Source organism: Python bivittatus, unplaced genomic scaffold (assembly GCF_059951505.1).
Source record: "Python bivittatus isolate LINGU-HERP-01145 unplaced genomic scaffold, Pbiv_v1 ctg000210_np1212, whole genome shotgun sequence".
Taxonomy (NCBI): domain Eukaryota; kingdom Metazoa; phylum Chordata; class Lepidosauria; order Squamata; family Pythonidae; genus Python; species Python bivittatus.
In genome coordinates, this window is record NW_028277053.1 from 4,344,643 (window position 1) to 4,357,007 (window position 12,365).

The following is a 12,365-nucleotide window of genomic DNA, read 5'->3' on the forward strand; positions in this document are numbered from 1 at the left end:
CCGAGAGCTGGCATTTAATCCCCGCCTCTCTGTTTTCTTTTCTGCTGGCGGAGACTCTCCGTGGCGCTTAAGGAAGCTTTCGGATCTCCCGTAAAGACATTAGAGGAGCGGCGGGAATGGATTAGCCGCGGCGGCTCACCCGCTTTCCGGCCGAGCCCTCCATCCCGATTTAGAGATGAGAAAGTCCCAAAGACTGAGGGGTGGAAATGCAAGGAAGGCGCGGATTCGGCTCCCCTTCCGGCTGCGGCGCCTCCATTGCCTTGTGATTCCAAAGCTGCTGGGGCTTTTCCTCGGTTTGGCCCCGTTTGGTTTGGCCGCGGGGCGATCTTCCGAGCAGGAGGGACCCGGAGGTTGGGGTTAAATGCGTTTTACGCCACGTTAAGGCAGGATTACAGATAAGGCCGGGGAGAGCAGCCTGCTTCAGCTCTTAAGCCCCAGCGGGGCCGTCAAGGAGGGCGCACGCACCTCTGGCTGGCGAGACGCTGGACAGCTCCTCGCACGTGTAAATCCACTCCCGAGCCTCCCTCCGGGAAGCCTCCACTTTCTCCCCTCCCCCCTCCCCGGCCGCAGGAACAATGACCAAGATCCCAGTCGTGGTTTAACCACAATTCGTGGCTCATGATATTTCGATGTTTAATGCATATTTTCAAAAGGGAGCGAGAAAGCAGAAAGGAACGGTCGCCGCAAGGAAAGGCCCCTTTGCGGACACTTCCCCAACTTGAAAAGCTGGGCTGGGGGTGGTTGTGCTCTCCGGGCCTTCCCAAAGGAACTCGAGCGGGACCCTTGACTCAGGCAGGCGCACTCAACCGCCCCCCCCCCCACCAGCCGGTCTTTCTCCGCCTGGAGAGACTCCTAGGAAGACCCCCGAAGGAGGGGGCGGCTCGGCTGCGGCAGAGGCACCTCCGCTGAAAGTGGACGGCAGGCCCGGCCGCCGCCCGGCTCAGCCCGGCGCCTCCGGCGCCAGTTGTCCAGCTGGCCCCCGGCCTCACTCAGCGCTTCTCCGCTTCCTCCTTCTTCGCAGGGGTCCGGCCGCCCGCGGCAGAGATGGAGCCGCTGGCCGCCGCCAGTCAGCTGGGAGCCGGGCGCGACTCTGGCTCCTCCTCCTCCTCCTCCTCGTCGGCTTCGTCCTCGTCCTCGTCCTCGCCCCACTCCAAGCAGGAGCTGCAGCCCTACGCCGGCTCCAGCCCGCTGAAGCCCAACCAGGTCGGGGAGACCTCCCTGTACGGCGTGCCCATCGTCTCGCTGGTCATCGACGGGCAGGAGCGCCTCTGCCTGGCGCAGATCTCCAACACGCTGCTCAAGAACTACAGCTACAATGAGATCCACAACCGTCGGGTGGCGCTGGGCATCACCTGCGTGCAGTGCACGCCGGTGCAGCTGGAGATCCTGCGCCGGGCCGGCGCCATGCCCATCTCGTCGCGGCGCTGCGGCATGATCACCAAGCGCGAGGCCGAGCGGCTCTGCAAGTCCTTCCTGGGCGAGCACAAGCCGCCCAAGCTGCCCGAGAACTTCGCCTTCGACGTGGTGCACGAGTGCGCCTGGGGCTCGCGGGGCAGCTTCATCCCGGCGCGCTACAACAGCTCGCGCGCCAAGTGCATCAAGTGTAGCTATTGCAGCATGTACTTCTCGCCCAACAAGTTCATCTTCCACTCGCACCGCACGCCCGACGCCAAGTACACGCAGCCCGACGCCGCCAACTTCAACTCCTGGCGCCGCCACCTCAAGCTCAGCGACAAGGCGGCCGCCGAGGACCTCAGCCACGCCTGGGAGGACGTCAAGGCCATGTTCAACGGCGGCACCCGCAAGCGGACCTTCTCCCTGCACGGCGGCGGCGGCGGCGGCGGCGGCGGCGCGGGCGGCGGCGGCGGGGGCTCCTCGGCGGCCAAGAGCGCCCTGCACCCGCCGCCGCCCTCCCCGGCGGACCTGGCCCCGGTGCACAAGAGCCTGCGCTGCAGCGGCGGGGCCGACGAGCCCCCAGGGGCGGAGCGGGGCGGGCTGGGCTTGCCCGCGGGCGCGCACGGCCCGGCTGGGGCCGCCGTGCGAAGCTACCCGGTCATTCCGGTGCCCAGCAAGGGCTTCGGGATGCTGCAGAAGCTGCCCCCGCCGCTCTTCCCGCCGCCCTACGGCTTCCCCGCCGCCGCATTCGGCTTGTGCCCCAAAAAGCAGGAAGACTCGCTGGGCGGGGCTGGCGGCAGCGACCCCAGCAAGGCCGGCGCCCTGACGCAGGGCATGTTCTGGGGCCCTCCGCACCCGCAGCCGCCCCAGCCGCCGCCGCCGCCGCAGCAGCCCAGCGCCGCCGCCAAGGAGGGCGGCGTCTACCCCTCCTTCCCCATGTTCTGGCCGGCTTCCGGGAGCCTCCCGGTGCCGCCCTATCCCGCCCAGAGCCAAGCCAAAGCGGCCGCCACAGCCGTGGTGGTCGCCGCCGCGGCTGCGGCTGCGGCCGCCGCCGCCGAACCGCTGGGACTCCGCGGCCCGGGCCACGTGGATCTGGAGGGCTCCGAGCCGTCGGGCAGCGAGCGGAGCAGCGCCACCCCGCAGGAGGGCTCCGGCGCCGCCGAAGGCGAGCGCTGCCCCAGCGCCCTTTCCAGAGCCGCGGCAGCCGTCGGGGAGGAGGAGCGCTCCGGCGACGAGGCCCTGCTGGCGCCCCTGCCGCTCCCCAGGAAGGGCAGCTACCTCTCGGCCTTCCGCCCGGTGGTGAAGGACGCCGAGAGCATCGCCAAGCTCTACGGGACCAGGGAGGCATACACCGGCCCGCGGGGCTGCCCGGGCTATCTCTCCCCGGACTTCCTCAGCGAAGGCAGCTCCAGCTATCGCTCCCTCTCCCCCGGGAACGAGACGGTGGGGGAGCCGGAGGTGGACGTGGAGTCGAACCGCTTCGCGGAGGACGAAGACGAGGAGGACGAGGCGCCTGTCGGGGACGCACAGCAGTCCCCGCCGCCGCCGCCGCCGCCGCCGCCGCAGCTGCTCTTGCCCGAAGCGGACGAGTCTCTTCCAGCGGCCCCGGGAGGAGGCCTGGCGGCGGCGGAGAAGGCCACAGACCCGGAGGAGAGTCCCTCGGAGAGGACCAGCAGCCGGGGTGGCTACGAGGTGCGCGGGGGCCGCGGGGGTCGCAGGAGGGGAAGGAGCGAGGTAAAAGGAGGGCAGGAGAACCTGGACGGGCGGCGGCTGCCGCTTCCTGCCACGTGTGCAGAATGGGAAGGGGGCAGCGGAGGCCTGCTCTGGCCGCGGCAGACGCTTCTCGCCCGCCCGCGGGAGGCCGCTTGTTCTGCCTTCACCTCCCTCTGGAGAGAGAGACGCATCCCTCAGCTGCGGTGGGTCGCCAGGCCGAAATCATACGGGGCACCGTCCCCCTGCACACCCAGTATACCTGCAGGGCCCTGAATAGCAGGTTGGGGTGTGCGTGCATGTGCGTGTGCACGCCTTTGAGTCGACGTTGATTCCTGGGTCTGCCTGGACAAATCCCCGCAGTTTTCTTGGCAAGGTTTTTTCGGAAGTGGTTTGCCCTTGCCTGCTTCCTAGGGCTGAGAGAGGGTGACTGGCCCAAGGTGCCCAAGGAGGGACTAGAACTGATGGTCTTCCGGTTTCTAGCCTGGTCCTTTAACCACTACACCAGACTGGCTCTCTAGCGGGGGGTTAAGGAGGCCCTTTCTCCAGCAGCCGAACGCGGACTTCCCCAGCCCACGCCGAACTGGCAGGTTTCTTCTACCTTCCCCGTGGCGGAGTGGCATTTCAGCACCACGAACAGCTCCCCCAAGACGGCCTCGGGGATCCGGGGTGGGGGCAGGGAAGCAGGGCCGTCGTGAGCTCCCCGCAGGGGGGACCTCACAGCAAACCGACCCCCCCCCAGTCGCTCTTTAAAACGCAGCTGCTTTTAATCGGCTTGTATTGAAAAGGCGAGGTGAGGCAAACGAGGTGAATTTGTCCAGCAAATCTGCGGGGGGCGGGGGGGCTAGGGACCGGTTCCAAAGCCTGCGAAGAGAGTTGGGAGAGGGGTAGCCGAGGGAGGAGAGGAAGGCGAGAGCGGCGCCTGATCCACCGGATTTTGTACAGCGCAGACAGACAAATTAGGGCATTAAACAGCCCTTGGGCTCTCTCACTTTGGGGCCACTTACAAGATTGAGGGTGTGTGTGAAAAATAACTCTTTTCCCCCTATCTGAACGGGAGACTCTTTCCTGCCCCTTAGCTCCGTTCTGCTAACCATCTCCGGATGGTTGGGACCCAAAGCATAGCCGCCCCCGCCTCTGTCCGGAAGCCGCTCAGCTTCCTCCACCCATCGAATTTCATGCTGTTCACGTTTGAACCCGGGGAGTCTGGAGTCAGATCCGCAGAAGAAGAGGAAGAGAGTCTAAACCTGGATCTCTCGTTGGAGCGGATCTGAAGCAAGATTGCTGGGGTTGGGGGGGATGGTCACGGCGCGGGGGACTTTTCGGTTTTAGACTTCTTTTGAACTGGGGAAGGGTCCTTTTCTCTGTAGCACCAACATTATATCCCTAATTAAAACAGCTGTTTCCAGGAAACAGATATTTCCTGTATTAATACCCCCTTCCTAAACAGGCAAGAAATTGGGGAGGGGGAAAAAGCCAGTGAAGGTCGGTGGGTTTTTTCTTTCCACTGAATTGCCGAAAATGGCTCAGAGGCAGCGCCGAAGAGCTAGGGGTCTCCAACTGGGCCTCCCTTTGAGCGAGGAGAGTCTGAATTCGTTTTATTCGTGTTCTTAGATTCTCGGCCATGGAGCGACTTCCCAGGCTCTGTGCGAGAGGGCCGCGAGTCCTGGGACGCAAAGGTAAATTCTGCATTGGTCGGTCAGTCGGTCGCTCTGTGGAGCCAAATTCTCTGTCTTTTCCTTCGCAGGCCTATCCTTCAGGGAGGGAGGACTGTCCGCAAGCGCTCAAAGCCGGCGCCTCCCTGGGCCCACCCATCACCCCCTATCTCTGCGCCCCGGAGAAAAACGGTACGAACGAGCCCAAGATGGACACCTCCGTGCTGGGCGGGGGAGGAACGGACGGGGCGGGTAAGGGAAGCCCCCGTCCCCGCCCGGACGCCAGGCCTCTTCGGAAGGGCCCTTTCGCGCCTCAACGGGCTTCAGTTCGCGAGAGTTGGCCTCCCCGGGAAGTGTGGGGTCTGTCAGGCCTAGTGCCGCCCGCCACGGTCGATGAGGTCTCCTTGCTTCCGGTTTCCTCGGGGACGCCCCCTTCTTTCCTTTACCTTTATCTTAAGGGGAGGGGGCGCGCCCCCTTACTAGTCTTGCAAGGCCTGGGCCTTGCCCCGAACTCCCCAACCCCTCGCATCTGCTCGGGTCGCTTCTCGGGGGAATGGCTGCCGTTGCGCCAGGCCGGGCGTGGCTTATGGGGAGAAGGGCGGGGTGGGGCGGAGGAGTTAGCAGCCCCTGGAGCGGCGGCGAGCTCCTTCCCGGGGCAGGCGGTGAGCCCTTCCCAAGGACTCGGTCCTAAACGCTGTGGCCGAGGCGAGCCCGACTCAGCTCCCTCGCCTGGGCCTGAAACCCGCTTCATTGGCTCTAAGACCCAGATCACGAAGACAACCACTCGGCCGCGGAGGATCTGGAGAGCAAGAAACCCTCCCCAAACCAAAGGAGCGTCTCGCAGCACAGCCCGACTCACGCCGAGCGAGGTAAAGGGCAGCGGGTCCTGGTCGGCCCTTGACGGCGCGGGGAGGGGCGGGGAAGGGCTGCCTTTGTAGAAACGCCGGATTGACCTCGATGGGGTGGGCAGAAGGCCCGAAGAGAGCACCCAGGGCCGGACAGAGGGCCAGGCTAACACAAAGTTGGGCAGGTATTGTGGGCAACCCCGTCGTGGGGCGCAGCCAGCAAACGGGGTTAATCGAAAACAGAAAACTAGGTTAAGCATAGGCAAGCGGGCCCTTTGTCAGCCAACGAATGCCGGGACCCAGAGTCAAAACGCCGCCTGCTGCGAGAAGGGGCCGCCAGGCACGTCCCCAAGCGGCTGCAGAGCCTTTTCAGCAGCCTGACACGCGTGCCCCGGCTGGAGGGCAGGGAGACTTCCCCTTCGTGGGAAGGAAGTCTGCTAAAGGGCTGGCGGAGATGTGCGTGGAAAGGCCGGGGAGGGAGTGGCGGGGAGGCTCCCGAGGTTTCTGACAGACTACCAACTCCACTGACCAGGCTGTCGGGGGATGATGGGAGGTGTGGTACCGCAGCCTCGGAATGGTCATATCGGCCGTCTAAATTCCTTGGGTCGAAGCACTGCTCGGATCACATTCCGTGGGCTTTAACGGCAGCAAGTACATGCTTTGCGCGTGTCCTCCAATTCGGATGTAACTGCAGACACGCTTGTTAGTCCTCGCGTGTTTATTAGTGGCGAGAGACGGGGGCGGGGGAGAGAGAACTGCAGGGGTTCATCTTGTAGAGACTCAACCCTTTGGCCACTAGCTCAGCCACACGAAACAGCCGCGCCTTTTTGAAAGAGACAATCTTCCACCCCCACTTCGATTGCCAGCAATGGCGACTGTTCCGCCTGGGCAGCGGGGGTGGGGGGCGCAGGGCGAGGCTCCGCTGTGACAAATCAGGCGACTGAAAGGGCCTGCCCGGCGCCTCCTCGCTGCTTTATCATTTTGGCGGCCCGTTTTCCTGCCGGGATCCGCGGGGTCTTGAGGGCAGTCACGGCGTTGCAGCCACTTGCCTTCCACCTTCCGCCGGCTCAGGTCGGGCTTCCTCAGCAGCAGCCGCCACCTTCCTCGAGGGAAGCCCGTTGTCTCCTCTGGACGCCGCCAGAGCAGGCCGGGGCAGCGGGCGAGTGAGCGGCCACTGGCCCTCACGGCGGCCTCCGTCGGCCGCCTTTGCTGCCCCTCCAGGAGCTTCCCTGGGCGAGCAGGCGGCGTTTTTCCCCGGGGCGCTTTCGGCGACGGAGAAGTCCTGGATGCGCGCCGAGCCATTCCTACGTGCAGCTTCCCGAGGGGGTCTTCTCGGTGCCCGGACAGTGGCCCTCCTCTTCTCGCCCTCTCACCCTTTACCTGCTCCTTGAATTCGCAGCCCGAGACCAATGGCACCCCCCTTCAAGGCCTTTCATGACCCTGGAAGAAGCAGGCGAGGATACGGCCTCTCTGAGCGGAGCAAACCCGGAGCTCCGTTTTACTGAAAGAGAGGGGAAGGGCCCCGCGGATTGCCCTGCGATGTGCCCGCGCCCGTTCTGTCAGTGGCGGAAAGAAAAATCGAGGTCCCGCAGCAGATTTCGAAGGACTGGGGCGGGGGCGGGGGGCAGGGGGCTGAAATAGGAAAAAGGATGATTTGTTCTGACAGGTATCAGTGAACCTCGGCTCCTGAGAGTCGTTCCAGAATCCAGACTAGTTCCTTCGTTTATCCCATTTTTATACACCGCCCAATAATCGCCCTTTTCTCATGCCAAATGACAAAGTTATTTAAAGCACTATAAACTGAAAAAAAAAAACAGAAAAAGGCTAAAATTCCTTTAATAGGACCGAGCAAACGAAAGATCAGAATTTACTACCTATTGGGTGTAAACAACTTTATGCAAAGCCCAGGAAGAGTAAACAAAGTAAATTAAGGGCAAAATTCGGTTCTCCAGGAGTCATTAGGCGTGCTTGGGGGGACGGGGGGGGGGGGAAAGAGAATGCCTTCTTCAGGACCCCCTCGCCCTGCAGCGTTTCTCGTGGAGTTCCTGTTGCTGCCGAAGCGGCCTTCTCACTCACGGGGAGCGGGGCAGAGAAAGGGGCCCACGGGGCGGGATCGAGATTCGGGATTTCTCTCCTTCCTTCCTAGGTGAGGAAGTGACTATCCTCGATGTCACTGGGACTCAGTTGGGAGAGAAAGACCTCGGCGCTCTGGCAAGAGGTAGGGGCGTCGGGGAGGGGGCATCGGGGTTTGGGGTGGAAGGCAGAGGGTGGTCCTCAGGTGCACCAGCTGGGCAGAAACCCCTGATCCACTTAGGAGGGCCGCTGAAGAAAGCGAGGGGAAGCGGCTTTTTGTCTAAGACATCTTCCCTACCCGTCCCAAGGCCACGCAATCCAGAAGCCTCTGCGCCACGCCATCCAAATCAGAGGGTGGAAGGGAAAGCTTTTCCAAAGGATTCAGTGCAGTTCCACCTTTCTTTGCTGCCTTAAGTTTGGTTAACTTTTCCTGCTTCTGTCACCCCCTGCACGTACATTAAGAGAAATGCCTTTTCACTCCAAGGAACCAGCAGTCCGCCTTCACACCCACCCTTCCTTCTCTGTTCTGGAGCAGGAGACACCCATTTGCCCACCTGAATTACAGGCTTAGTCCCAGGCTTTGGCCCCTAACTCCCCGTTTCAGTTTGATCACCCTCAGTTGTAAATGCTGGCCTCAAATGCTTGGCTAGCCTCAAAAAACTAAGCCGGGTCAGACTTTGGATAGGAGACCACCAGGAGATCTGGGAACTTTAGGATCTCAAAGAAACACCCCAGAAGAAAACTTCCATAGTTTGGACATGTCCTGAGTTGAAGCTGAAGACTCAGAAGTCTGGCTGAAGTCAAGGGAGTTTACTTTTTAAAGGGTCTTGGCACTTCAGCTGCTTTAAGAGTTTAAGGGGGGGGGATTCATTCATTCATTCATTCAATTTATATAGCTGCCCATCTCAGACCAGTGACTCTGGACGGCTTACAACAATAAAAACAGCCAACACTTAAAACAGTAAAATTGTAAGGAGAGAGGGTAGCAAAAGGAGTGTGTGTGTTTTGCCCGGGACCTGGGATCATAAGGATCTACTAGGGTCCCTGGGAGGCTTTTGTGATGGTTCACCTCACCTGCCCTTCTAGCTCCAGGGTGGTTGGGAAGTCCGTGGCTCAGGCATCATGGAAGCTCAGATTTCTGGCGCCCGCATTGGGGTGGGTGGGTCAGCTAAGCTCTCTTTGTAGCTGGTGGGTTCAGACTGTCCTGCCGGGCCTGTTCAATTGCTCCTTCTTGGGATGTAGTTCGTTTTCAAAAGGAATCCCCACGAAGGTGAGGAGAGGAGAGGAGAGGAGAGGAGAACCTCCCTTTCCCCCAAGAAAAGGGGCAACCATAAGGAAGGTCCCGCTCCAGCACAGTTGGGCTGCCGATGAGCTCATGGGCAAATTCAGGTAGTTCCCTGTCAGTAATTTGGAAGGGAACTGCCATTGCTTTTGTGGGGATATCCTCCCCCCCCTTTTTTTTACAATCTAGCCTATAGCTCTAGCATTTCCAGATGGTCTCCCATCCAAGCATAAATCCTAACCCTGCTTGGCTTTTCGAGATCAGCTGAGGTCTGTTGACTGCCTGTGCAGATAGATAGACGTCAGTATGCATTGCTATAGGCAGGTGGAAATTATATTTCTCTCTTAATTGGAGGTGAGGCATTTACAGCCTCCTACATGGGCAAGGGCCTCCATTCCAGGGACACCTCAGCAGGTCTCCCGCCCCCGCCCCCCCAGCCAGGCCTAACTACCATCGCTCCTTCCCAGACGCTTCTTCCCCTCCCCCAACAGACGAGTTGCAAAGACTCCTCTTGGAACAGATGGATCTCAGGAAGAAATTGGAACGGGAATTCCAAAGTCTCAAAGGTACCTTCCGCGTCCTCTCGCGGTCTGCCCAGAAGACGCCGCCCCCCTTTTAGGCTTTTCCGAAACGGTCCCTCACGCCTGCGCTGGGTGGGATCCGATCCCGGCTGGCAGGCTGCGAAATGGCGGGTTTTCGGAGGAGGGGCGGCAGGGAAGGCGTCGGTCCGGGCGCCCCGAAGCCGGAACGCCGTGCGCGTCGGAGTTCTCCGGTTGCCGCCTGGGCTCAGACCCGAGCCGGCGGGGGCCGGGGAGCAAGAGGACCTGGAGCCCCCCCGCCGGTCTCTTCTTGCTCCCCGCGCCTTTCACCCACCCTCGGCGACCCGCCGGTCTCCGACCACTGGGTCAGCCGTGACTGGTGGCCGGCGCAACCCCGCGCTACCTTCGCGCATACTAAGCCTTGGTTTAACGCTGGTTGAACCGAGCCTGGTTAGTTTGGTTAGAGTTTCCAGGGCTGTGCCACCCAGAAATGGGGTCCTACCCAACTCAAGCGTCTCGGGTACCTGTTGGGCTTGCTTTGGAGCCGAACTCCCGGATCCAGCCTTTCCCTCCGTTTCCCTCTTGCCCGCCTGGGCAGGGCTCACGAAAGGAAGAGGAGTCGCCCCCTTCCCTCCTCGACGCGGACCCGGAGCGCCTCCCGGGAGACTTGGGGGTCTTCCGCTCCCAGGCTCCGCTGGGCCTCCTTTCGAGGGTCTGGAGAGGCGCGGCGCGGGGCGGGGCGGGGCGGGGCGGGGCGGGGGAGGCTCTGCTTTGGCGAACTTTCCTGCAGGGACTGGCCGATCCCTTCAGCGAGCCGCGGCTTCGGCCCTTCTGCTGGGAAGCGAAGTCTGATCGGCCCGCAGCCCGGGTCTTTTGTGGGGGGCGGGGGCGGGGGCGGGAAAATAACTTTGCCTGGCCCGAGCACGGAGGTTCCCCATTGAAAGAACGGTTCGGGTTTGAAATGGCCGGATGGATCCGCACTTTTCATCCAGGTCGGTAAACCGAACCGTTTAAAAGGAAAACCGAGTCTCGTGGTTTGCGGGTGGCGGCTCCCCCCGGCCGCCCGCCCCTTGACTTCCGAGGAGGAACGGCGCCGGGCGGTGCGGAGCCGGGAGAGCCCCCCAGGCTGCCAACTCTGCAGGCGGCGGCTCGGGCTCCGGCGCTGCCCCGATGGCTTGCGGCAGCCGGCCCGGACCGCCGGCCCGTCCTTCCAGGCAGCCGGCCCCGGCGTCGACTGCCGGGCTGCAGGGCGGCGCCGGGAAAGGAGGCCTGCTTGGCCAGCCGCGAGCTGGAGCAGCGCGCTGGGCGCGGCTTCGCGTGTTCCGATGAATCGGGACTCGCAGCCCGCGGGCCGCCGGGGCGCCTCCCTCGCCCTCGCGCTGCGGCTGCGGGGCTGCCTGGCCTCGCTTTCCAACGCCCGCTCCCCGCTGCCCGCAGATAACTTCCAGGACCAGATGAAGCGCGAGCTGGCCTACCGCGAGGAGATGGTGCAGCAGCTGCAGATCGTGCGTGGTGAGGACGGCGGGGCGGGCCGGCCGGCTCCGCAGTCCGGGGGGAAGTGTGGGGTGTGGGCGTGGGGGGCGCAGAGGGGCCGCTCCCTTGCCAGCCCGTCCCGAGCCCGTCCTGTCCTCCGCAGATACGCTGTGCAACGAGCTGGACCAGGAACGGAAGGCCCGCTACGCCATTCAGCAGAAGCTCAAAGGTGGGTGGCTTCACACGGGCGTCCGCAGCATCAACGTCGTCGGGACTTGAAGTCAAGTCAGATGCGAGTCCGGCTGGACTCGCTGGCCGTGCAAGGGACTAAGACCCTGGCAGAAGGTACCCTAACCTGGTATCTGAGGTCACCCTGCCCTCTGGCAGGACGAGCCGCCCTGAAAGCCTGGTCAGGGCTGAGCTTGCCAACTGTAGCTTGTTCTGCGAGTGCCCCTGCTGGCTCCCGAACCGGCCTGCTTAGCGTCTTGTGCAGAAACAGCTGTCAGATTTCAGGAACTCTTACAGCCTCCTGATAGAGCAGGCCAGTTAATAAGTCCCCTGCGCTCCTTGCAGAAAAGTAGTCAGATCCCATGCAGGGATGCGGGGAGGGAAGCCTGACTGGATCCCATTCGATTTGGGGCCACTCTGGATTCGCCCCTCCTAGGACTTAGCCCGGGGTGTGAAGCCAGCCCTTCTGGCTCCTCTGGCTTAACTTACTTTCCTTGGAACCAACCAGGGCTGAGCCAAACCACGGAACGGGCCTTGCTGCCTTTGGAAAATATTTGGCCCAGCTCCGGTCATGAGACTAATCCCATTATAGAAAAATTTGTGTCTGGCTCAGAAAGCAGCACTGGTCACCCTAAGTTGCAGGGGTGCCCGCAGGATACAGCCAAAATATCATAATGGCGCCACGATGGCGCAATGGAAACTTCCGTTGCACTGTTGTGGGCGCATCCCTGCAGTTAGCTGATCTGGAAGCAGACCTCGTTAGTCCCTGGATGGGACACCACCAGGAAGGCCCAAGGTCATATATTCCGGGAAAAGGGAAAGAAAAGTAACTTTTGTGGTACTGCTGCGGAATCGACCTCGACTCGCCAGAGCGGCTGTTCCAGGGAGAGGGGGCTCTGGGCAGGGGCTGAGGCAGAGCTGTTTGCTGGGCTGGGGGGGTGCGGGCTCTGCCGCCGCCGGGCGTGACGGCCCCTCTTCTGTCTTCTGTCGCTTCCTTTCGCAGAGGCCCACGATGCGCTGCACCACTTTTCCTGCAAGATGCTGACCCCTCGCCACTGCGCCGGCAACTGCTCCTTCAAGCCCCCCTTGTTGCCCCAGTGAGAACTCCGTGGCAGAGGGGGTCTCTAGGTCCCCCGCATCCCTCTCGAGACACCTTGGACGGGTA

The 12,365-nt window shown here is 62.3% G+C and overlaps 1 protein-coding gene across 1 annotated transcript; it reads left to right on the forward strand.

Annotated features, from left to right (window-relative positions):
* The first annotated feature begins 1,044 nt into the window (after positions 1 to 1,044).
* On the forward strand, positions 1,045 to 12,345 carry SKOR1 (SKI family transcriptional corepressor 1). Its single transcript, XM_088139464.1, has 8 exons — positions 1,045 to 3,087; positions 4,853 to 4,952; positions 5,522 to 5,629; positions 7,752 to 7,823; positions 9,452 to 9,526; positions 10,937 to 11,011; positions 11,136 to 11,201; positions 12,204 to 12,345. The coding sequence occupies exons 1-8, from the start codon at positions 1,045 to 1,047 to the stop codon at positions 12,299 to 12,301; spliced, it is 2,637 nt and encodes an 878-aa protein (XP_087995590.1). The 3' UTR covers positions 12,302 to 12,345.
* Positions 12,346 to 12,365: the final 20 nt, after the last annotated feature.